Raw genomic sequence first — 25,205 nt, forward strand, 5'->3', positions numbered from 1 at the left:
TTTGGCTCCCCTGATTTCATTTCATTTGGCTGAAATGAAATGAAATGAAATCTCTATCAAGGCTTCATTTGGCTGAATCTAGATTCCAAATCCAAATTTCATGTTTGGCTGTCACTAGGATTTTGAAGTCAAATCTGTACCAGAACCAAAATGAGCATGAAACTATACCAGCACCAACGCACTAGCCTTTGTGCTAGGAATAAATAGTATGAACAAATCTGTACCAACACCAACATTTTTGTTCACACATGGCAATGTTTTGCATTAAACTGAACCATGCCAATACATATAACTTAAACATGAGACTTTGTAAGAAGTTAATCTTTGTAATACGACAAAGGTTCACAACAACATCAAATGATCATAATCTAGTCAAGGTTACATAAAAACTGAATCTTTGCATTATTAGCACCATCCAAGAAAGATTTTAATTGCTCAAGGATCTTCATTTCTTCGTTTTGTTCGTTCAACATCACACTTCACCCAATATTTCCTGCAAAATATGATGAGAAATGGTGACATATGGTCTCATAGGGAAATAAACAATCCTTGAACACAATGGTTGGTAGAAATTGCTCAAAGTGAAAGATGAGGATAGCCAAGAAGACAAATCAAAGTGTCACACGATAAGCTTTAGCTTGCAACAATCTCTAGGAAGGGTAAGAAAACTCAACTTGATATAGAAATTTTTCAAAGGTTAACTTGCATTTCATTTGCACAATTATCATGAATCGAAAGGTAATAGCAAAAAATCATCAACAACCGAGTAGGTTAAGTAGGACCGAAACTAAGTCGATAAAAGACTACAACCACTAAATAAGCAGATCTGGTTGATGTATTCTAGACTAATAATGCCACCTCTCAACTGAAGAAAAAAAGACTAGTTCATAAGAGACCTTCAAACACACTGAATATTTATGTGCATGCAAAATATGTGCTTAAAACCTTGTTTCGGGAGACATGGCAGAACAAGTTGTTCTCAAACATGGCAGGAAAATGTTGTTTTATCAAGCCATGTTTGGGAAGACCTGGCAGGAAAACCTTATTAAGATGATAACATAAAACCTTCTATCATGCTAATCTCAAATATGGAAATAGGTAAGTACATAAATATGATGAAAAGTAAGCAAGCTGCTGCCTCCTCTGCTCCATATTGGCATGACAAAATACAGGACACCCATAATATTGTACTATAACAAACAACTAAGGACAAAATGCAGCAGAGCTTGCTAGCTGGTAACTAATCACAGAACAAGAAACATACCTTCATTGGTTGATTTGCTTGAGGATCCATTTCTTCTTCATCCTTTCAGGCAGCGCCATAAGAGCCTTGAACTTGCGGTCATCTGCTATGAGGATATCATAAGCTGCTAGCAAGCCATCATCATCCAGTCCCACAATTGCATTGAGAGCATCAAGTATTTCTTCAGGAGAGGAGGGTTTCTCAGGAGGAGCAACTTGAGCGATATCAGCTTTGTAGGCACTGGTAAAATTATCCAGTTTCTCTCCAAGCATAGATGCAATTGAGTCATCCGATCGATATCTTTTCCTCTTCTGTTCCTTGCCGGTTTGGGTTGAAGATGTTGCGGTAGAATCAGTGTTGATGTTGTTGACATTCTCTGCAGCCATTTCCGCTGCACTTTCACCAGCAGTTCTGGCTCCGGTTCCGGTGGCATGATCCTTCGAGAAGACAAGGCTGATAGAGTCCCAAAACTTTATGACCTTGTGCCTGTAGCATGCGGCATCTTTGTTTGCCTGCAACCCATGAAGACAAATAGTCTCATGTCATGGTGGAAAATGAACACACATCAATCCAAACACCAAACACACATCCAAAGAGAAAATCATAGACTACAGCTAAGATGTAACTGATGTCATGGTGCAAAATCACATAAATAATGGGGAAAACAAGTGCACTGCTGCAAGTTGTGATTGTTTCTCAAGAGATGGCTGATTACTAATATAATAGCAAAACATAGGGGAAATGATGAGTAAACTACTGATTAGAAGGCTATGCATGAACAAGTATAAGTGCATGTTTTCAAATAAACTTGGCTGAATTCCACATCATGATGGAGAAGGTGGAGAAGGTGTATAAGTGCATGTTTTCGAATAAACTACTTGACCACATGAATGATGAAAATGAATCTTGTGGCCATGCCATGAATACATAGATGCTCAAGATGTAGTGCTTACCCTGACATAGTTGCTCCACACGTCCTCACTATCAACCATAAGCTTGTTATGGATCCACTCCCACCCAAAACCACTCGTTGACAACATCTTGCTGACATTGACATAGTGTCTATCAATAGTCTTGCACCTTGATATGACATCTCCTTTGTGATATCCACATTGCACTTGGCTCGAACATTCTTGACAACTGCAGTGTAAACATGTGGCTTCCACCCATTTTGAGCACGATCCCCTCTATTGTAATGCTCCACGAACACATTCAGCATTGCTTCATCCATTTCATCCGTCCAGGTAAGGTAGTTTCTACCTCCTTTCTTCTCCAGATCCATATCTTCCTGCAAGCAACAATACATGTATGAGACAAACGTAGAATCCCAAGAGAGAGAGAGAGAGAGAGAGAGAGAGAGAGAGAGAGGGTTCAAAAATAGGCATATGAAATATATGAACATACAAATGAATGAATTCAATGATTGGCTCCCCCGCGTCTCCTTTGGTAATCTGCCCACATTTGATTAGCTAAGGTATCTCGCTTGTTGTTCCACTCAGTTGTTGATTCAACATGTCTAATCATGTTTGGTTCTTCAGGATGTTCGATGGCAGCAGCATTTAACTGATTATCCACGTCAATTAGCATTATATCATCCATCTCTCTCTGCCTATCTCTTATAAAGTTATGCAATATGCAGCAAGCATTAATGACACGGATCTGCGAGATGGTATTATGGGCGTGTTAATAAAAAACTAAAAATAAACGGAGGCTTGGTTTTGCAAAATACTATGTGATACCTGATTCCGTATGCGGAAAAAATGAACTAGTCCTCAAAATAGCCCATCTCATCTTTAGTAGACCAAAAGTTCTCTCTATCACATTCCTAGTTGATGCATGTCGCAGATTATATAACTCTCTTGGAGTTTGTGGGTTATTTACATTAGCCGCCCATTCTTTCAAATGGTATCGGACTGACCGGTATGGAGCAAAGAAGCCCGGACCATTAGTGTACCCAGCATCTACAAGGTAGTATTTTCCTAATGTTTGCAAAAATAACAAGTATTAGATATTATATTTACATTGAAATATCATAACTTAGTTGTTCTACCGTACCAAGACAGAGAATTACCATGTGGAACTCTAAAAGCGTCTTGTCGTGACATTGCATCTCGCAACACTCGTGAATCAGATGCAGAACCTTCCCATCCAACTAAGACATACAAAAGCTTCATATTCCGGTCACAAACACCAAGCACATTAGTGGTCACATCTTGCTTTCTATTCCTGTATCTGCCTTGCTTGAGAGCGGAAACACGGACATCAACATGTGTGCCATCTAAAGCTCCTAGCCCATCTGGAAACCATTTCCATCTACTATCCTCGGGCTGCTCAGCTGAAGGGGTTGGTAGCTTTATAAACTCATGAGACAAGGAAAGGACAGCTCTTAAGATCTCATTGAAATGCCTACTGATGGTCTCGAGTGCCCATCTGTACATGCTTTCAATTAACCGGTATTTCATCCCATGGCTTAGCACTAGCAGAAACATTGTGACTGATTCTTCAACCGACACATAAAATGTGTCCCCCAAACCACATCTTTCACGCAAGATAGCGCACAGGTCCACAAAGGACCGTTTAGTTAGGCGCAAACTATCAAACAGTGCTTGTTAGAACCCAGATAAATTGATCTAAGCATCTGCTTTCTAATCCTAATCTTCGCCTCATCCTCACTGAAATCATCAAGCTCTCTAATCTTCCTCTGACAATACGTGTGTTGAACTATCGCGACAACCGACACAAAAAATCCAGCAGCTGCCCTCTTCCTTTTCTTTCTCCTCTCATCGCCATGCAATGTGTTAATGTACAAGTCCGACATCTATATTAAGATGAAGAAAATAACAATTGAGAAAGAACTCAAGCTCGATTACTAGTGATACACAAAAAACTCATGCTTATTACTAGTGATACACAAAAAAACTCATGCTTATTACTAGTGATACACAAAAAACTCATGCTTATTACTAGTGATACACAAAAAAACTCATGCTTATTACTAGTGATACACAAAAAACTCATGCTTATTACTAGTGATACACAAAAAACGGATGCAGTTGCTTGTCAAGAAAGCTTAGATGGAGGAAAAAGATGGGCAAAACCCAAACAGGGTTTATGCTACTTTCTGTTCCACTTTTGTCAGGTGGAGGAACAGACCTGCGCCCCCATACTTTTTGCAAAAATAGATCATAACAAACAAAACCATCAAGCATTAGAGTTTCACATAAAAAGAAGCTTCAATCGCCATACGATACAATTGACATTGTCTTACAAACATTGAACATGCTATTGACACTCTCTCCTAAAACGGAGTGAATCAAAACTATGCTGAACTTGTATTTCAAAACACTATGCTCAAGTATCTAGCTTCAATAACAAGCCAGAATATAAAAATCAGCTCAGTCTGGAAAAAAACCAGTCTGATTCAGACAAAAAATCATTATGCAAGCACACTGAAATTGTTCTATACTGAATTCAGACAAAAAATCAGTGTGCAAACATATTGAAATCAGGGGTCCATGTCTGCTTGCGGCCCATACTGAATTTTTCTATACTGAATGCAGACAAAAAAATCACTGTCCAACCACACTGACTTTGTTCTATACTGAATTCAGACAAAATAATCAGTGTGCAAAACACATTAAATTCAGAGATCCATTCTGCTTGCATAGAGGGGACGCAGACACGCTGGCCACGTACCACAAAAAGGTCGATCTTCCGGGGTGTGGAGCTAACCGACCGTGGGCTGGCGGAGGAATCGTCAAGAAGTCGATCTTCTGTCCGGATCGGGTGGCTGGATGGAGGTGGGTTCAGGTTAGGGTTAGGGTTAGGGTTCAAGCAGAAAAGATCCACCGGAGAGAGGGAGGGGGAGAAGAGAGGTGGAGGGAGAACCTACCAGGATTTGAGAGCTCGACGACGGCGCTGTGGTCACCAGAGGCAGCACACCATCGAACAGAAAGCTTCGCGTGTAGAGGGGACGGGAGAAGAGAACTCGGGGAGAAGCTATTCACCGGCGGGGGGGGGGGGTGCATCACCAGCGGCCGAGAAGGAGGGGCTCATGGCGGCGGCGGCGGTGGGCATCGGGGTAGGGTGGGGGAAGGGGGCGAGAGACGAAGGCGTCAGGGTAGGGTGGGGGAAGCAAGCGAGTGCAATCCGGGAGAATGACGGGCGAGGGGCTGGGATTTGGGCCCAGGCCAAGTTTACATCCTCTGGAATCTTAGAATGAAATCCACCCTCAATTCTGTGGCAGCCAAACAAGTATATTCCGGAATTCGCAAATGAAATCCACCAAATCCGACCCAAATGATGGGTACCAAACGACCGGTTAAAGATTTTCTTTCACTCTGATTTTGTGAGGATGTCGTAAACAAAGAGTAAAAGATTATCTTTTAACCAGATACAAAGAGACTTCTCGGTTTTGTATTTGTCGAAATAAAAGATACAGCAGATTATCTTGAAAGTTATATGAAAAAATGCATTGTTCCTTGGAAAATATATACTCCCTCCGTTTCAAAATAGATGACCCAACTTTGTATTAGTACAAAGTTGGGTCATCTATTTTGGAACGGAGGGAGTACATAATAATGTGCACGTGTCTCGGGTGCGTATATATACATGTCACACTACCCAGTTTTGAGCAATTGAAGAACTTTTATGCACACATTATACGTTTATCTGCATCGCACTTGCATAAATTTCGAGAACACATAGAAGATCTGCGTGCTTATATATTAAGATATAAAGGGCATAGTTTTTTCTTTACAGAAAATTGTCTGATGGCGCCATTAGAAACCTGCGGCTGCCCAAACATCCACCAGCCGTCCAGTACAACCTTGGAAGCCTTTTTTCGCAGGGCAAAATTTTTGGTTGGAAATGGTACTACAACCAGATTTCGGAAAGATACATAGTTAGAGGAGACGTTTTTGGCCTTGCAAAATCCCACTCTGCATAATACTGCACAACATAAGGAGGTTTACATTGCTACTGTATTACAGGCATCCCCTTGAACATCCAATTCAGGAGATCCCTAGTGGGGGAGCGGTGGAATTCCTGGCTGCATCTTGTGCGAAGGTTGATGGATGTTCAACTCTTTGATTAGTCTGACTTATTTCACTGAAAATTAACTAGAAACGGATCTTTTACGGTAAAATCTATGTACTTGGATCTGATTAATTCTGGCTCAATTTCGAGATCAATTCATATTTGAAAGATTAAAGTTCCGTTGAGAATCAAGATTTTCATGTGGTTCGTTCACAAGCTAGTAATTCTGACCAAAGATAATCTACTTAAGCGCAATTGGGTAGGCAGTGCACGTTGTTGTTTCTGTGATAAGGATGAAACAATACAACATCTTTTTATCGATTGCCCTCTTGCTAAGCTTCTTTGACGTACGATTCATATAGCCTTTAATATAAGCCCTCCAGTCAGCATTGACATGTTATTTGGGACATGACTTACCGGAGTGGAACCAGTTACTGCGGGACGTATTTGGATAGGAATATGTGTACTTCGTTGGGCTATATGAAATTGCAGGAATGATATGATCTTTAACAGAGAAAATCTTTTAAATTTCTTGCAGGTTATCTAGAAAGCGTCCGCTTGGATCCGTACGTACTCATTCATACGGACTCCAGGGAGCTTTTGGTTAGATGGCGGTCCACTGATAGGATAGATGTTTATTCGTCTTGTCCTGTTTCATTGCCGGTTGTGGCTTTGTTTATTTATTTTACTTTTTGTACTCCTTCTGCGAGCTGTACTGCACAGTGGACCTTGGTTTGCTACACTTTTAATAAAATGGCCGCATGCATTGTTCTGATGCAGAGGCCGGGGATCTTTTCTCCTTTTCAAAAAAAGTACAACCTTGGAAATTACTCACTTAAGGCTATCATTTCCTACCAGTCTCCATTCATTAAAATGCTCTTTGGTCTTGACAATAACCGTCCAAAACAGAGGTTATTCCGAAGAATTGCCCGTGGCATAGTTGTTTCTTAAGATTGCAATATCTCATGTCGATTTTGGGTACTTTTCAAAACACTTCGATTTAGTGTAGATCATTCAGTATACTCCATGATCCATTTTTCCTTGTTAGCAGAATCCTTCCATATGTTCCCCTGTTGCTTGTATTCACTCCGTTGGTTTTTTGTTTTTGAGAAACACAATATAGACACGAAAGTTCACAAACACGTACATACACTCATCCCTATAAATGTATGCATACAAATCCTACCCTATGAGCACTTTTCAGAGGTTGGGCTGGTGAGCCTTAAAATTGACGAAGTCACCACATGCACCTCAGTATTGACTGAAACGTCACCTTTCCCTGAAAAAATATTATATATTTATGAGATATCAAAGCATCAAAACTCAGGTTTGGCCTCCGCTGTGCTAGGGTATCACTGTTCTTCTAACTATTCAATCATATGTTGGTTCTCTCCACTCTGTTAGACTCTTACTAATGGCTTGCATGCACGCAGCGTACACTTGTGACTATGCAAGATGCAGATTCGTGGAGAAGAGACTATGCAACTTCTATTATTATTTATCCTAAAGGACCCTTTCGCAAACTTAATACGTTCACTGATTTCTTGAAAAACTTATTTCAGAATCTGGCCCACAGAGATACGCCAAATCGTCTGGAACAACTCATACACGCAGTGGAGCCAAACTGTTTTCCTATGCTCCATGTATGAGCCGTTCCAAACGGTTTGGCATAATTCCCAAAACCACTAAAAACGCAAATTTTACACAATTCAATCCGTTTGCAGTGTGTCATACACAGTGAAGCCAAATAATGTGACATCATTAAGTGTACGAGATGTTCCAAACGATTTGGTGTGACTTTAGGAGCATATTCAAAAATAAGTTTCGGAAGGGATCTGTGAACGATTAAGTTCGAGAAGGGGTCATTTATTATAAATAGTACCAATTGCTGCTAAAGAAAGTCAGTAACACTATTCATAGTGGTAATAAGGGCATCTCCGACGTGGGCCCTCAAACCACCCGCATACGCCCCGACCACGCGGTCCGGACGTGTCTTGCCATTCAACGCGGGCCTACAACGGCCCGCTCAGTCGTCTGGACGCACTTTTTTCCGTAAACTGAGACAAAGTGGGGGGGGGGGGGGGGGGGGTGCTTTGCGGGCATCCGGACCGCTGCCACGTCCGCTTCTGACTACCCACCCAAACCCTCTCCCTCGCCTACACGCGCTTCCCGCCCAAAATTGCCAGTGTCGCTTTTTTATTCATGGTCGCTACTGTTGTATTGTATATTGTCGGGGGAAGCTACTGCTTCTACCACATTTATGTCTGATCAGAGCGGACGCAACCTCTCACTGCTGCCAGCATTGAAGCTGCGCACTCGTCGAGAGAGCGCCGCCCGCGCCACTTTCCGGTGCACGCGACTGCTCCTCGTTCAAACGACACCACGGCTATCCGTCGCCCTACATTAGTGACACGTGGTTGCTGAGGAACCTACTCCGGCGCCACCCTGTCTGTCCGTGTGCCGCCCATCATTGCCCTCCGCCCGCTATGCAAACTCCATTCCTGACCATAGCCGCAGTCATCCTAGTTCGGCCCCTTTCTCCTCTCCACACCACGCCCACCATGGCCTCCTCGCACTCCAAAGCCCTCTGGGACGGATTCTCGTCGGAGCAGAAGAAGGACATGGCCGCCATTGCTGCCGGCTCGCAGGCAAACAAAGGCCGACAATGTCCCAATGGAGAACATGGAGAGGACGAGCCGGCGCCACCCTCCTTGCCGGTCCATGCCGGCATCACCATCGGCGAGGCACGTGCCCACTATATGGACATGGTGCGGTAGGAGCGCGAAGCCAAGTTTGGGGAGGCGCAAGCCGATCGGGCCTATAACCTCCATCTCCTCGACGAGCACCAACAGGCGGAGGAGCAACTCATTGCCGGCATGGCCATCGCGCCGGATGTGGACGTGGTGTAGCTAGCGGCGTTGTTCGAGTCCTACGCTCTGCTTGCGACATCCGCCGCGACCACTGGCGGTATCACCAATATCAGGCAGAACTAGCGGCCGCCTACAAGAAGATGGACAAGGAGGCGGACGAGGTGTTCGGCAAGAGCGACGACGAGGAGAACATCGCTGGCTCCACCAAGGCCACGCCCCGCCGCCACGACCACGAAATCGGCATGTCTGCGGGAGCCTCCGGCAGCGAGGAAGAGGAGTGCATGGTAGGTCGCCATGGCTCGAGTCCCAAGAAGGTCACCACTCTTCCCCTCCGCCTGAAGCCAAGCTTGGCGGGCTGAAAATCGTCGGCCGATTAGCCACTCAAGCTGTGGTGGTGGAGGCTGTGGAGGCAGAGCTGGAGAGCACCGAGGCGGAATTGGAGAAGGCGAAGGCAAGAGCCGGAGTTCAGTTCTCGGGGCTCATGGCCGGACATGGGGAACTGGCGCCGACGATCATTTAGATTAGGTTTAGAATAGGGTTTAATTAAAAATTGTCAAAATGTAATGAATTTTATTTGGTTTATGCGAAAAATGTCCAAAATGTAATGAATCTCGTCTGGTTTATATGAAAATCCACACTGTTGGTTTAGTTGAATGATGTTTGAAATGTATGCGGGCAACGTTGGATGGCCGCCTCCCGCGTCTGTGTCCGCGGACGGATGCTGGAGCAAATTTGCGGGTCGGCGTTGGAGATGCCCTAACATAGTTAGTAACGTGTATACCACATAGGCAAAAGGATGATGTGGTAGATAATTAAAGAGGAGAAAAACAAATGGAGCAACTTAATATGTTGCTATCACATAGCACCTTGGAATGAAAAATAACTCTACAAAGTAGCAAGTGAAGCTCTCTATATTATCACACATATCACAATACTTCATTGATCAACAATGTTAGTAGGGATTGTTACAAGATCATGAGACTGTGTCAAGCAGTCTAAATTACTTGCTACTGTGACCAGCCCACAAATGGTAAAAAAACGTGTCCGGTGATGGATCGAGCCACAGCTCAGAGAGTCACATGCCATGTGAATGTGATCCACAAAACACGGTGACAAGCCAGCAAGCGCATGCATGCATCGGCCCTACGTACACAAAACCCTAGCTAGCCATCTACCTTGGCCCTAGCCAATCAATCACTGAACAGCAAGCCCAGCCCGGCCCGGCTTGGCCCGGTCCTGCCTGTCTCCCTCCAAAGCCCTATAAAAGGCACCCTTCTACCCAGTGTATCAGTGTGCCTTGAGCTCATCGATCGTTCACTAGCTACACACACATCACGTAGCTAAGCTAAGCAAGAAAGAAGCACTCGCCCCTCGGCGAGCATGGCGGCGGCCGGATCAGCTGCTGCTGGTCGTCACAAGTTGGGGGAGGAGAAGCTGATCATCCGGCCGGAGAAGGTGCGGTTCATCGACATCCTGTCCCTGCTGATCCTGCGCCGGCCCATCACCAGCTACGCCTTCATCGACGCCGGCGACCAGACGACCCACGACGTCGGCGTCACGCCGGGCGACATCTTCGTCGTGCTCACCCAGATCATCCAGAAGGCCCTCGCTGCTGCCTACTACCCGGCAAAGATAATCGGGGCCATCGTCGAGCTCCTCCTCAACTTCTTCGCCCTCAACGGAGGCCTGCTCGGCATCGTATGGAACATCATCAGATGTACGTATTCACATAAGTATTATATAACCATCTTGATCCTAACTAACTCATGCAATATCAACTTGAAATGAGACCATACCACAAATTGAGACGAATATATGTACATGTGCACGACGCCAAGCTGCTGATCGACTTCAGTTTATCTGAGCTTGATTAATTTGAGTCACAAAATAAATTTACTATATCAAACGTGTGGTGTGTTTAACTATAATCAAGTAAAGGACCAACAAATTGACGACGTCGATATATAAAGGTATGGAACCATGTATGAAAGGATAATGACTGCATGAGGTAAGTTTCTCTAGAAGACCCAGAACGACAACATGTACGATCCTCTCTCTCTCTCTCTCTCCCTCTCTCTCTCTCTCTCTCTCTCTCTGTGTGTGTGTGTGTGTGAGTGCATGGGTATTTTCCTAAATATTTTTTCGGTCTTACTATGTGCTATTCTCCATGCAAGTTGTCTCAAATATTTCCTATTTCCTTCACACATGCTAACAATTTTGTGTTTTGTTGTCAAACTAAAGTTCGCATATTCCCACTATTAATTTCTTCTTCATATCTTTGTCTTGTGTGTGTGTGTGTGTGTGTGTGTGTGTGTGTGTGTGTGTGTGTGTGTGTGTGTGTGTGTCGTTTTTCTCTTTATGGTTATATTCATGTGCCAAAGTGTTAATTTAACCAAGTTTAAGTACATATGTGTTTAAATCCTTATAACACATAGAGCACACATATATAAATGTGAGCTGGCTTTTTACCGAAGAAGTCGGATTTATCTTACTTTAACTGTTGATATATTACAAAAGATGGTATATATCCTCATAATTTGGAAGATTAACTCATCCAGTATCCTCAACGTAACGATTAAACTTGCATTTGAAGACTGTGTCCATGTGTAAAAGTCATGTATTTGGAATCTATAGGGGGTTTATAAGCAAAAGCAAGCAAATGACACACCATCAGCTCATATGAATGTATTAATTTGGAATCTATAGGGAATCACTCAAATGAATCAAGTGTCATGTCTGTATTTTCTTTCTTTCTCATGAGCAAGTTACTGTCCTAATCAACGCATGCCACATAATATATGCATATTAATTGCCATGCATATTTCAACTATAGAAAATCATTTAAGTCAGCATATGTATGCATGAGTACGTATAGTACAGTTTGGTTAATGAGGCAGCTCGATCGCCTGTACAGCAAATTTTGCTAGAATTTAGCAGCTGTACCTGCACCTAACATGAATTGATAGCTCGTACTAGTCACTAAAATCAAATGGAGCACGCATATGCATGCTTGATAGCAACACCTGATCTGAATTGAATCCGCGCGGAATGGATGTATTGAACGCATGGCGTGACATGCGCACTCCACATGCAGTTAAGCTGGTGATCCCGCGCCGGGAGGCGGCCAACTACCGGACGATGATCGGGATGATCGACGGGAGGACGGAGCTGAAGCCGGCCCCAGCAGCATCTGTCGGCGACATGCGGCAGCTGCAGGTGCTTGACGTCGTGGTCTCCGGCGAGGTGGCGGACCTGGAGAGCGGCGGGTACGTGACGGCTGGGACGCCCCTCGTCCTGCGCCAGTACCTCATCCTCGAGATCACAGTCATGGCGGCCAAGATCGCCTACGAGAACGCCGCCTTCGTCAAGAACGTGGTCAACAACGTCTGGAAGGTAATTAAAATTACACACATAAAATGATCAACAAAACCCCTTTCATAAAAAATATACTCCAGGTGCAGCAACGTAACTTCATATTTTCTGATTAAAGGAAAAAACATTTAGAGACAAGTGGACGGATCAAATGATCTAATGCGTTTTTCACAACAAAAAAAGATCTAATGCGTACAAGTTGGACTATATGCATGAGAACAGGACGGCAGCTAACGCTGCTGAACGGTAGCGAGGACACCAATCATTTTGGGACAAACATATACACATGCGGGGCTTTAATTTTTCTATGCAAATCTGCATTCATGAATCGATCCGCGGAGACAAGTGTCTCTACAAAAATATATAGACATGTGGTTATTTTAGATCTGCTTTCCTTTTGTGCAAAGTTATCCTAGATCTATTGACTCATGCACAACTATGCACGGCCTCCAACGTCGGTGAATACAAGATGGATTTTCACGTAGCACATAGTGCTAGATCCATTGAGGGACAATCTTTAATTTTCGGACGGAGACAGTATAATATGTTTTCTAAAATGCTAAACTAACTGGACATTGGATTACTAACCACCCCCAACCACCCCTCCAAACCAAACCCCACGCCAAGAAAATTTCATTGTGACTGCCCTGAATTTCACCGTAGGCCTCCACTGATATATTTTTTAGACAAACTAGTAGATTTTTTTCCACAACTGCATAATAATATTTTATCTAAGCCATGTAATCTTACATGTAAGAAGTTCGAATGATATCCAAGGAGCATTATATTTATCTAATAAGCTTATATATGTGCGCGGTGATTTGCAGTTCAATTTCGTGGGGTTCTACAACGGCTGGAACAGTAAGTAGCAAAGCTAGCACGAATTAATCAAGAGATGCTATTTGGATCGCCGAGATAGAGTTGCTAGTATTAATCTGTACGTACGTATGTGCAGAGTTTCTGAAGGAGGACACGACGCAGGCGTTCGTTTTCACGGACCGGGCCAAGGATGCGAGCGTGGTGGTGGTGGCGTTCCGTGGCACGGAGCCATTCAACATGCAGGACTGGTCGACGGACGTGAACCTGTCGTGGCTGGGCATGGGCGCCATGGGCCACGTCCACGCCGGCTTCCTCAAGGCGCTGGGTCTCCAGGAGGAGGACGGCAAGGACGCCAACCGCGCCTTCCCCAAGGACGCCCCCAACGGCGCCGCCCCAGTCGGCAAGGCCATCGCCTACTACAAGCTCCGCGAGGTGATCCGCGACCAGCTCAAAGCTCACCCGCAGGCGCGGCTCGTGATCACCGGCCACAGCCTCGGCGGCGCGCTCGCCGCCGTCTTCCCGGCGCTGCTGGCGCTGCACGGGGAGACGGAGATCCTGGGCAGGCTCGGCACCGTGCAGACCTACGGGCAGCCGCGCGTGGGCGACGCCACCTTCGTCAGCTTCTTCCGCGCCGAGGTGGAGAAGGCGACGGCCTTCTACCGCGTGGTGTACCGGTACGACGTGGTGCCGCGGGTGCCGTTCGACGCGCCGCCCGTGGCGGAGTTCACCCACGGCGGCTCCTGCGTCTACTACGACGGGTGGTACGACGGGAAGGTGCTCCCCGGCGACGCGCCCAACCCCAACTACTTCGACCCGCGCTACCTGCTCTCCATGTACGGCAACGCGCTGGGGGACCTGGTGAAGGGGGCCTTCCTCTGGGCGAGGGCCGGCAAGGACTACCGCGAGGGCCCCGTCTCCCTGCTCTACCGCGCCTCCGGCCTGCTCGTCCCCGGACTTGCCTCCCACAGCCCGCGCGACTACGTCAACGCCGTCCGCCTCGGCCGCATCGCCCCCAAGTCACTCTAAGAGAGCAACTCCAACCGGACGACCCAAATAGACACGCGTTTTATGCGTTTGAGTCAACGTGTCTGTCCCCTCCGCGCTTGGGTGGCTGGGCACTATGTACGAGAGAGAACTGGTGAGATGAGATCGATCTCTGGTGAGAGACGATGAATAAGTTGTTTCGGTTGCGTCGTGTCGTGTGTGCGCGCACTATATTAAGCGTAGTACCCTTACGTGTTCATGTGTGGCTCCTCTGTCTGCATGCCGCTCTGTCTCGGCAATAATCGATCCTACTATGTCTTTATGAATATGCAATTGAAGGAGCTACTAGTTGTGGTAATTACTTTCATCAATCAATTGTATAATTTGTCGTCTCATCATTTATAATGCAATTGAGGTAAAAAAATCTGGCTGGTAATGATCTTCAATGGATCTATTGGGATCCCATCGTCATTCATCTCCGTACATGTGGTGTCAGGTTGAACCCTTCCGATCTAAACTTCTCTTTTAGTATGCTGATCCAACAACAAAGTTTGCCTGGATCCAGTAAAAGAGGTGTGATAACAGCGACACGCCTTCAACCCGCTCCAATGCTTATAGTCATCGCTAGATTACCTACGGACTACTTGTGACGTTCTTGTTACTGCCATGACAAATGATAAATAGATCGAAAGTTCTCCCCCTAGGAAGAAGTTGACAACATAATCCTTCACATAGCCAAATATAGCTAACACTTAACCAGTTAAGTGTCATCCCATATTAGAACACTAAGAGTCTCAGACGCTGGAGGGTTTCATCACACACACACACGACAAGTCAAGCAGCCAGCCCAGCCATGGACAACGAACAACTGCTACCAGCCACGTAATAACTGCAAAAAGCACAGGTCGCTCCACCACCATTTCCCTCTACTTAATATATGAGCAAACATAGAAAGGTGTCCTGCTTAGTTAGGGTCGGTTCTAGAGAAAACCGTAGCGTTGAGCAGCTCAACGCCGTCTCTTGCTCGCCTTGAACAGCTTGATGGCATGCTGGACTGCTTCCTTGGATTTTGCTTTCCTCCCCTCCCTCTGGTTCCATAGCTCCGGGAAAGGAACCCTGCTGCCGCTGCTGCTGCCGCTGCCATTCAGCTCCATCAGCGCTGTCACCACCGCAGCATATGCTTCCTCGCCGTACACCTCTTTCAGCTCCTTGAGCTTCATGTCATCCTCATTGATCACTTCCTACACAAGAATATGCACCAGGTGCAGCATCAGCGATCCTAATAAATATTTATATGCAAGAAGATGGAGAAAGCTTAGAAATTCAGAAGTACCAACCAGGTGATATAATTGAAGGTGCAACAAAAAAAAATGGTGTTGCACTTGTCATTTGCACAAAGTCTAAATATGCAATGACAAGGATTTAGGGATGCAAGCGGGCGCATCCATGCTGTCCGCGACTGTCCACGAAAGCGAAAAGAAGCTAATAACTGCTGCTTTAAAAACAAAGCTAATACAAAAACCATAAATGCGGACAATCACAGACGTGTCTGCCTGCATCCCTACAAGGATTGCTAAGCGGATTGGGATCCTCCTTTTTTTCGAGAAAACGCAAAGGACCTTTGCGTTTCATTTCATTGAAAAGATAGAACAGTCCTCCTAGGAGGTGAGCGTTAAAGTGTCATGCTAGGGAGATCTCTTTTACTCTTTGTAGCCGTCTGCAGAACAGGATTAGTCATGAGCTGGCCGCCTATGGCCGTAGCACTCCGCGCACAGTAGTCTGGCTTACTGCCGGGATGGACTTTGTTGTAAACCTGGCTCTCGCTGAGAAGCCTCCTTGAGTAATGAGAATTCCTTTTTCCCCGCAAAAAAAAAAAAAAAAAAAAAAGTGTCATGCGTCCGATCAATGGACGTCCCAGGATGTGGGCAGAACAAACCGAAGCCCCTGGGCCCCTGCCTTTGCCCAACATCAGGCCTCGTCTTTGATTCAATGGATGGTTGTGGTAAGGTAACAAACAGAGAAGGATTTCTTACCAATTCCTTTCCATTAAAAGGACGCCATTCTGGATTTTTAATTTCGTTCTGCCACTTTGAACAAATCTCAACACTTCCAACTTCCGCATCATCGTTTGGAAAATATTTCCTGCACACATTTAAAAATGCCTTTGAGTCAAGCTCACCCATCATCCTGATGCCTATGTGTGCTTTGTCACTGGTCTGACCGCCCAAGTCCTGTAGAGCCTGCAATCGAACAAAACATGAATACAAAAACCAACTAGTGCACTCACTCAAATTACACAGTAGAGCATTAGAAGCAGCATACATCTAACACAAATTTCCGAGCTTCTTGCAACTCAACAGCAGCCTTTTTTTCTTGCAAGATCAGACCTTGGTTGTAGTTTTCTGTATATTCCATCTCATCGATCTTATCTTGCAGCTCCTCTGTCAGTTCAGCTATTCTTTTCCCTGTTTCTGAAGTTTCATTGCCTGGTGTGAGCTTTATCACTTCCAATTTTCCTGTCAGGTGCTTTATTTCTAGTTGAAGATTGTGCTTCACATGAAACTGTTCCTCCAACTTCTTAGCATTGTTTAAAGCAGTTTCTTTCTCTTTCTGCAGTTTATACACAGGATAGACATCTTTAAAACTTGTGTCATCAAAAACAAAACAGCTTGAAAATGTATTCGCACAGCAGGGACTAACCTGTTGTTGTTCGAGAAGCTTGCGAACATTCTCATTAGCTTTCTGATACTCCATTTCTGCCAGCATAAGATGATTGGACTTTGTCGCATTCTGTACAAGAACAAAACACAACTTAAATGACATTTTAATGAAAGTGATTTAGTTACATTATTATGCTTCCATCCTCAGATGGTAGATTCAGTTACATCAATTATATACTAAAAGAACATGATGGGTCAACCAGGAAAAAGAGAGGACGACTAGAAAATAACACAACAAAAGCAAAAATCAGTTCAATAATCTACATTATCGTTAAATCATAATCCTTGAATCTCATAATATGGGACTCCACTTGACTTGACCCATCAAGCCCTGCTACCTCTAAGTAGAAAAGAAAACAACTACATGTATTGAAAACTAAACCAATTAGTGACTTAAGCCTAAACCTGCTTCTGCTTATTTGAGTTACATATCATGTCATATTTGAGTGTTACATGGATATTTAAGTAAAAGAATATAAAAGTATGACGCTAATAAAAAAAGACATGACCTTATTGAACAAAGGCCAAGTATGCCACTACAAACAAGACTAACACACCACATATTCTCGTTACTAACTGAAAATAAAATGATTGCATTATGAAGTATATGTAGTTACTTAAACTCAGACGATAAAAATGAAAATTGCACCTGGTGTATGTATGGTAATAGGCAAAATCTATAAATTTAACAAAGAATGAACGACTAAACAAGATGAGGCATGCCATATAGGACCCGAACATTGGCACATAGCAAAATTAACCTGGGCTCCTGAGCAACGATCCAACCAGGCAACCACTATGCTTGTTAGGAGCTAGGGTTCTGCCGGTTCTAGGGCGGAGATTGTAGGGGAAAGATGGAGGAAGACGAGGTCGAGGGCACGGCGGCCGGCGGCTGGGTGCCGTCCTTGCGTGGTGGAGAAGAGGCGGCGGCGGCGCAAGAGGCGGCAAGGGTTAGGTCTCCCGGCTCCCTAAGGAAAGCCGAGCAAATACTGATTGCTTCTTGCTTGATTAGATTGATACATCTCCTCTCCTTATATAGAGAGGTTTACTTGACTCCTAAGCAAACGATCCTAATAACGATAAGATAATTGGGCTAAGCCCCTAATAACGATAAGATAACTTGGGCCACAACCCACTGGGCTAAGCCCCTAATATGCCAGTCATAACACTTCTCCCCGCCTGCACAAACAGCTCGTCCTCGAGCTGTAAGGTGGGGAAGCGCTTGCTGAACTCCTCAAGGTGATCAACCAACGTCAAACACCTTCGCGACAGCTGGGGCGGCCAGGTCGGCGGCGACGGCGTCCTCCTCAATGTAGTCTGCAGCCTCCAGGTAGAAGAGTCGCGGGCAGACGTGGCCGGGCGTGTAGGGCTCGTCGCAGTTGAAGCACAACCCTTGGCGGCGATGCTCGAGTAGCTCGGCCGAGGTGAGCCGGCGGAACGGGCGGGCCGCGGTCGAAGCGAGGGGTGCCGCGGAAGCCTAAACAGGCCGACCCTGCGCGGGAACATCCGGCCAGGGTAGCAGCCCAGCAGCCCGGGACGGTGATGCCCGCTGGATGGCCGCCGCGCGGCGTTCGAACACGCAGGCGTAGTACATGGCCATCTGGAGATCCTGGGGTCCCCGAAGCTTCACGTCACGCGGATGTGATCCAGAAGTCCACCGACGAAGAGGTCGGCCCGCTGCTGCGCCGTCACGCCCGACGCGTGGCATGCCAGGGCCTGGAAACGGTCGGCGAAGTCCTGAACCGTGGAGGTGAAGGGAAGGCGGCCTAGCTCTGCCAGGCGGCTCCCACGGATCGGTGGCCCAAAACGAAGGAGGCAGAGCTCGCGGAAGCGCTCCCAAGGGGGCATGCTGCCCTCGTCCTGCTCGAGGGCGTAGTACCAGGTCTGGGCCGCTCCGCGGAGGTGGTAAGAGGCGAGCCAGGTATGCTCCGAGGCGAGGGTGCGTTGCCCGCGAAAGAACTGCTCGCACTGGTTGAGCCAGTTGAGGGGGTCCTCCGTGCCGTCATAGGTGGCGAAGTCCAGTTTGGCAAACCGCGGCGCTGTCTGAGTCGGAGCGCCGTGGCCGACTGGCTCGGAGGTGTGAAGCAGCGAGGATTGGGGCGCCCGGTCAGTACGGCCGCCGCCCGTGGAGTGCCCCGCCGAGCCGGAGGGATCGCCGAACTGCAGAGTGGGTGCCGACGAGTCTCCAGCCGACGTGTAGACGGGTGGCGGCGATGATCCGGTCAGCCAGGCCGGTATTGGGGATGGCGACGGCGGGAAGCACACTTGCTGGATAGGCATGCCTCCCTGCGAGGGTGACCCGGGCCCCGTGTTGGGCGGTGACGGGCCCGGCAGCTGCGGCTGCGGCGGCACGGACCCGGGTGGCGTGGGGGGCGAAGCAAGGGCCGGGGCCGGCCACTGTGGCCATTGAGGCGCGGCAGCGGACGGCGGTGGGGCCGGCAGCTGGGGCTGCGGCTGCCCGAACCCGGGAGGCGTCGGGGGCGCGGCGATCGCCGGAGCCGGCCACTGCGGCCAGTGGAGGGAGACAGCGGGCGGCGACTGACCGGGCCAATCGTGATGTAGAGGCCCGATCGGCGCCGTGGTGGCCGCGTACGGCGACTGACCGGGCCAATGGTGGTGTAGAGGCCCGATCGGCGCCGTGGTGGCCGCGTACCAGGGCAGGGCGGCTGGCCCGGTCGCTGCGGCCGGTTGCAAGGGCGGGGGCTGCCCGTAGGGTCCGGCCAGGTAGAGGCGACGAGGTCGTTGAGGACCCCGGTCATCTTCGCCGGCGAGTAGATGGCGACGGGCGGCGCGGTGGAGGGCGGCGGCGTCTGGCTGGTGGAGGCGCTAGCGGTGGAGTCCAGCGGCGCGGTGGGGAGAGGCAGCGGCGCGGTGGAGAGAGGCAGCGGCGCGATGGTGACGGGCAGCGGCGGGTTGGGTGGTGGTGCAGACATGATCGGAACCGAGCTACCTGATACCAAATTGGTAGGAGCTAGGGTTCTGCCGGTTCTAGGGCGGAGATTGTAGGGGAACGATGGAGGAAGACGAGGTCGAGGGCACGGCGGCCGGCGGCTGGGCGCCGTCCTTGCGTGGTGGAGAAGAGGCGACGGCGGCGCAAGAGGCGGCAAGGGTTAGGTCGGAGCCGAGCAAATACTGATTGCTTCTTGCTTGATTAGATTGATACATCTCCTCTCCTTATATAGAGAGGTTTACTTGACTCCTAAGCAAATGATCCTAATAACGATAAGATAATTGGGCTAAGCCCCTAATAACGATAAGATAACTTGGGCCACAACCCACTGGGCTAAGCCCCTAATATGCCAGTCATAACAATGCTGCTCCGAGTGACACCCATCCCATTCATGCAGTTGCCTCAGGCCCGTCGATGAGGGCGGCCAAGGTGGCCGACCGCATAGGGCCCCCAAAATCATGGGGCCACCGATCGGGGGAGAAACTGCCGCGCAGGTGCGTGTGTGCGAGCCGCCTGAGTTTGATGCGATCGCCCCCTCAATCTCTGCACAAGACTGCCGCAAGCCCTAGGGCCGCAGCTCTCCCCTAGTCCCCAACCCCCACCCCAGTCCTCCCGCTTGCTAGCGCCGCCTCTAATCCTGCTGACGGTCTAATGCAATCTGCTGCCGGCCGCTGCTATCCTCTAATCCAGCTCGGCCTGCTAGCTGCTCCATTGCTGGTGCCATCATGTCGTTCCCGCAAGTGCTCCCCAGCGTATGGCCGACCCGCCCAGCCCCTGTACTGCTGCTGATGGGCGCCTTACCCTGCCTCCCCCTCACCCATGATTGGATGCACCTCGGAAGCCAAGAGCAAACGTCTGCGTAATTTCTTGGACCAAGACAGACATATAATTAACAATACCAGATGCATTTGAACTGACATGTTGTATGTGTTGATTTCCAAATTGATGTTGTATGTGTTGATTTATAAATTGATGCACTTAAACGTTGAACTGAAATTGAAGTGAAAACAAATCATTTACCATTAAACTCAATTTTCCTCCATTTTTATTTCAATTTGATTTCATGTTGTAGAAAAACAAGATGATGATATTTTCCATCGATGTCCGCAACAGGAGTGTCTACACATATAGGATGCACGGACGAAGCAACCTGTTGATCAGGTACCCTTTTGTATCCCCGTATTATTTTTTGTCATATTTTATCTATTTTGTCTGATCGTTCAACATAGATTTTCAGTTCTACTCATATTGTGTATTCCAGCAAATATTTGGCTGCTTTAGCATGATGTATTTCTTGGGTAGGTATGAGACTTTTTCAAGATAGTCCATTAGTTATACTATTTAGTTATACTATTTAAAAAAGAATTGGAGCTGCAATTTGAAGTTCGCCCCGGGCCCCAAATTCCTGGAGACACCCCTCCAGTAATAATATCAATCAAACAGAAATAGTCTTCCCTGTACAATTGCCACCTAGTTTCTCTTGTTTGTTCACTTTGACATCTAATCATGTTCTGCACCGATTTTGACCATGCCATATAGTCATCTTAGCCACTCATACAAATTAAGTGTCTTTTTGAAGTTTATGACTTCCTTAAATTTTCATTTTGTACAGGCTCAATCTTGCAACCAAAATGGCACAATATTGAAACAAAAATTTCAACAAGTCACGGAGCATCGAGTTCTCAGGGAACTAATGACACCACCGAGTTGGGTATAACAATTTCATATCTCACCATGGACAGAACATCCAAGAAAAGTTTGGTAGAACCAAGGGAACGGGGCTCCACACGTGGTGGCCGTCCGATCTTGCATAAGAATCTAAGCGGTGCATGGTTAATTAAGTTCACGAATAATTTTTACAAGGTTGTTTTATTTCCATCTAGTATATTGATTTTCCACGAAAGGATATTACTCTTTCAGAAAAAATATACACATTAAAGAAGTTGCACGTGCATTTGTGTGGACAGCATGCTAGTTCTGTATAACAATCCGAACACCAAAAGTTCTGCTCCATGATATCTAGAACAAAAGGTGACGCCCAATGCCAGTTTTTCTTTAAGTCAACAAAGAATATACTAAACTAGTTTTTTTTATGGAATGCCAGTTGAAGATCCGATAGTAACCGACAGCTGTAAGAAGTACATGAACAGAAGAAGCTACACACTACAGTAACTTACAAGTCGCTATATGGGCTTGTTGATTGAAAAATATCATACGAAGACAAGATGCCTCACCCTTTGCTTCTCCAGTTCAAGCTTCCTTCTATCGCAATCAGTCTGTGCAGCCAACTCATCAAGTTCTTTGGACCTTGCATCAAGCTCATGCGTCATAGACTGAAGATCAAAGCGCAGCTTCTTGTTCTCGTCAACAATCTTTTGTGTATGTTCGACAGAGCACTGTCGCATCTTTTGGAGTTCTAAGACAGATGAAATTCAAAACATACATCAGCCTTTTTGTAATGCTTAAACACCGGCATGATCAACAAGAGGGTAGAAATCAGCTGATGCATATAGTTACTTGACATTGATAATATATCACATATAAATTACAAGAAGGTTAGCAAGCACCTTGGCTGTATGACTGGAGCTGATGTTCCCTCTGTTCCATCATCCTTTGCAATGACACAGTTCTCTCCTGATACTCACATTCAAGTGCTTCTAAATGCATATTCTTTTCAATAACCTTAGAAGATAAACTGGCCACAAGTTTCTCATTTTTATTTTTTTCTTCATTCTCAACGCCGTCAACCGTCTTCAGATCGCCATTTTTCTTTAGAAAGTCCCCTATTGCCCCTGGAGCATTGTAATCATCTGCCCTAGCGATCCATCCAAAAGGCTCTGACCCTCTGCGCTCTTTTTCCTGCCAGCCCATTTTCCCATACCCATTCTTCTCAAACTGATTCTCAAATATTCGTGCATTCCTAAACCCACCAAAGTCCTTGCCAAACTCAACAATAGCATTACCTGTAGGAAAACCTTTACTGTACACATGATGTGCTTTAACTGGATGAAAACAGGAGAAATGCTCCTTCAGCCGGTTTGCACTTTTTCCAACATATTCAGAAGGCATATTGACTATGATACCCATCCAGGGCCAGACAAACAGCTCATCCCTTTTATGTTGAGGAGGCTGTGGATCCATAATAATTGGCCTCAGCAGTGGACTATGTGATTTAGCTGGTTCATCCTTCAAATGCTTGGCAAGGGCTCGATGGTCTACCTTCTGTTTTGCTTCCTGGTCATGGGCAGCCCCCACACTCAAGGCATGCTGCAGTAATTCATGTATGTTATAGTCACCATTTCCAACCGAACAAAAGGGGCACTTGTATGAACTCCCATCATGCATCACTTTTATATCTCCTGATAGCAGAAGTGCATAAGTGTCAGAACCATAAGCTTCAAGCTCTGAGTCTCCATCCGATGTATAGTCCATTGCGAAGGGACGTGAAAAGCCCAACAACCTTGAGAGAAATAAAGAAAGGGAAGGTGTGTTCATCAAGTTATATTAAGAACTGCTTCTAATAAATATTACAGAAAGCTAAAGATGTAGTTGCATATACATGAGCAATATACTAGAATGACGCCTAACACAGGAAACAAGATACAAAAAGAGAAGCTGGGTACATGTTCAGTCATACATTCCATACAAGCCTCTTGCCGTACTAAATCTAAGCATAGCACGAACTTGATGAACTCAATAATCTGTATTCCATACTATAGCGAGCATCAATGTGGTTGTAATCACTTACGTATACAGCTAATCACCCCATCATTACATTGGCTTCTGTTCCAACAAGGTTTAACAAGTTTGATACTGTGTAAGTCATGTGATTTAATAAGATTTGTGTGGATAATACTATACAATCTTGCAATATGCAGCATATACCATGAGCAACAGTCAATACTAGAATAACACCTAGTGCCTGTATTCCACAAGCCTCTTTCAGAAATCAAAGGAAGCTTAATCTGTATTGTGAACTCCAGTGTCCGGCCAGCGATGAGGTCGCAATAGCTTATGAAAACAGCCAATCATCCATGCCGTAAGTCCTAACATAGGTTTCTGTTCCAACAAGGTTTAACTAGTGTGGTAATGCAATTGATTAAGCTACAGGACAAGTTCAGCATGCACGAGGGTTTGTGTAACAGGGCTCCTCCCAAACTGAAGAACAGAGGAGCCGGCCGGGAAGAAGAAAGTAAACACATTCCCGCGAAATTTGGGGCCACCTGCTCTGATCCTCCTGCATTTGTTCGTTTCTTGCAAGCCCTCCCCAGTCCCGTCAATCATGTCACATAAAAAAGTTAAAAAAAATGAAAAAAAAAAGAAGTTGAAGAATCGAGCTCCCCCGAAAGGGATCGAGGAAAGTACAAGAGCCAGGAATCAAAGTACACAAGGAGATACCGAAAGGGAACGGATGAAATCCACCGTAGCCGGGTTCAAAATCGCACGCAGACCAAAAAAAAAGGAAGCGATTTCGCGGCGGCCGGTTCGATCGGAGCAGAGCAGAAAACCCCAACGAAGAAAGAGGACGGATAAACTAGGCATCACGCCCCAAACGAGGGAAATGTTCTTGAAGAGGAAAGAAAGGAAGAACCTCCCCGGCTCAAGTGTAAAAGGTAGGGTTTGAGGGTTTTGCGCCAATGGTCGACGGGGGTGGTAATGCGGCGTCGAGGGAGGAAGGAGAGAGGTTCCGTCCGTCCGTCCGTTCTCACCTGGGGCGAAGCAGAGCGGCGCGGCGGGGGTTTGCGCGTGGGTGGCCTCGTCGCGCCGGCCGATGAGCTTTCTTGGCCGGAAGGGGAAAAGACTGGAAGCGAGCAGGGGAATTGCTGCGAACTAGCGAAGGTGGTGGGAGGGGAGGGGGGAGTCGTTCGGTGTGGTAAATTGGAGGACGGAAAAGCGGAGGGGAGCGGCACGTGGGCTCTGCGCTTGAAATTCGATCTCTTTTTTTGACACTGGAATTAATACTCCCCATTTTCTACCCAGAGAAGATTTTTACTGGCTTTCTTTCCGCGGGCTTCGCAAATATTGAGAAAATAAAATATGTGATCAACTATATGAAAGGAATGCTTTTCAAGAGATGTCGTTAGAAAGAGATATCTCTCCAACACATCGTCTTATCACGTATATAAGTCGGCCGGGTCAACTACACAAGGGAAAAGGTGGCATAACCCTTCGCTCGCTCCCGTGCCGCTCCTCGCGGCACCGGGGCGTCT

The 25,205-nt window shown here is 46.5% G+C and overlaps 2 protein-coding genes and 1 pseudogene across 2 annotated transcripts; 1 reads left to right on the top strand and 2 right to left on the bottom strand.

Annotated features, from left to right (window-relative positions):
* Positions 1 to 1,266: 1,266 nt before the first annotated feature.
* Positions 1,267 to 2,943, bottom strand: LOC141027735 (uncharacterized; annotated as a pseudogene).
* Positions 2,944 to 10,436: 7,493 nt separating this feature from the next.
* LOC109761708 (triacylglycerol lipase OBL1) lies at positions 10,437 to 14,395 on the top strand. The gene is made up of 4 exons (XM_020320541.4): positions 10,437 to 10,867; positions 12,245 to 12,543; positions 13,350 to 13,383; positions 13,478 to 14,395. Exons 1-4 carry the CDS (start codon positions 10,531 to 10,533, stop codon positions 14,365 to 14,367), a joined length of 1,560 nt encoding a protein of 519 aa, XP_020176130.1. The 5' UTR covers positions 10,437 to 10,530; the 3' UTR covers positions 14,368 to 14,395.
* A 656-nt stretch (positions 14,396 to 15,051) lies between these two features.
* LOC109761709 (factor of DNA methylation 1) lies at positions 15,052 to 24,839 on the bottom strand. The gene is made up of 7 exons (XM_020320542.3): positions 24,705 to 24,839; positions 22,563 to 23,455; positions 22,230 to 22,411; positions 17,026 to 17,115; positions 16,648 to 16,935; positions 16,359 to 16,565; positions 15,052 to 15,566 (listed from the first exon to the last, which is right to left on the bottom strand). Exons 2-7 carry the CDS (start codon positions 23,425 to 23,427, stop codon positions 15,333 to 15,335), a joined length of 1,866 nt encoding a protein of 621 aa, XP_020176131.1. The 5' UTR covers positions 23,428 to 23,455; positions 24,705 to 24,839; the 3' UTR covers positions 15,052 to 15,332.
* Between the last annotated feature and the right edge of the window lie 366 nt (positions 24,840 to 25,205).

Source organism: Aegilops tauschii, chromosome 1 (assembly GCF_002575655.3).
Source record: "Aegilops tauschii subsp. strangulata cultivar AL8/78 chromosome 1, Aet v6.0, whole genome shotgun sequence".
Taxonomy (NCBI): domain Eukaryota; kingdom Viridiplantae; phylum Streptophyta; class Magnoliopsida; order Poales; family Poaceae; genus Aegilops; species Aegilops tauschii.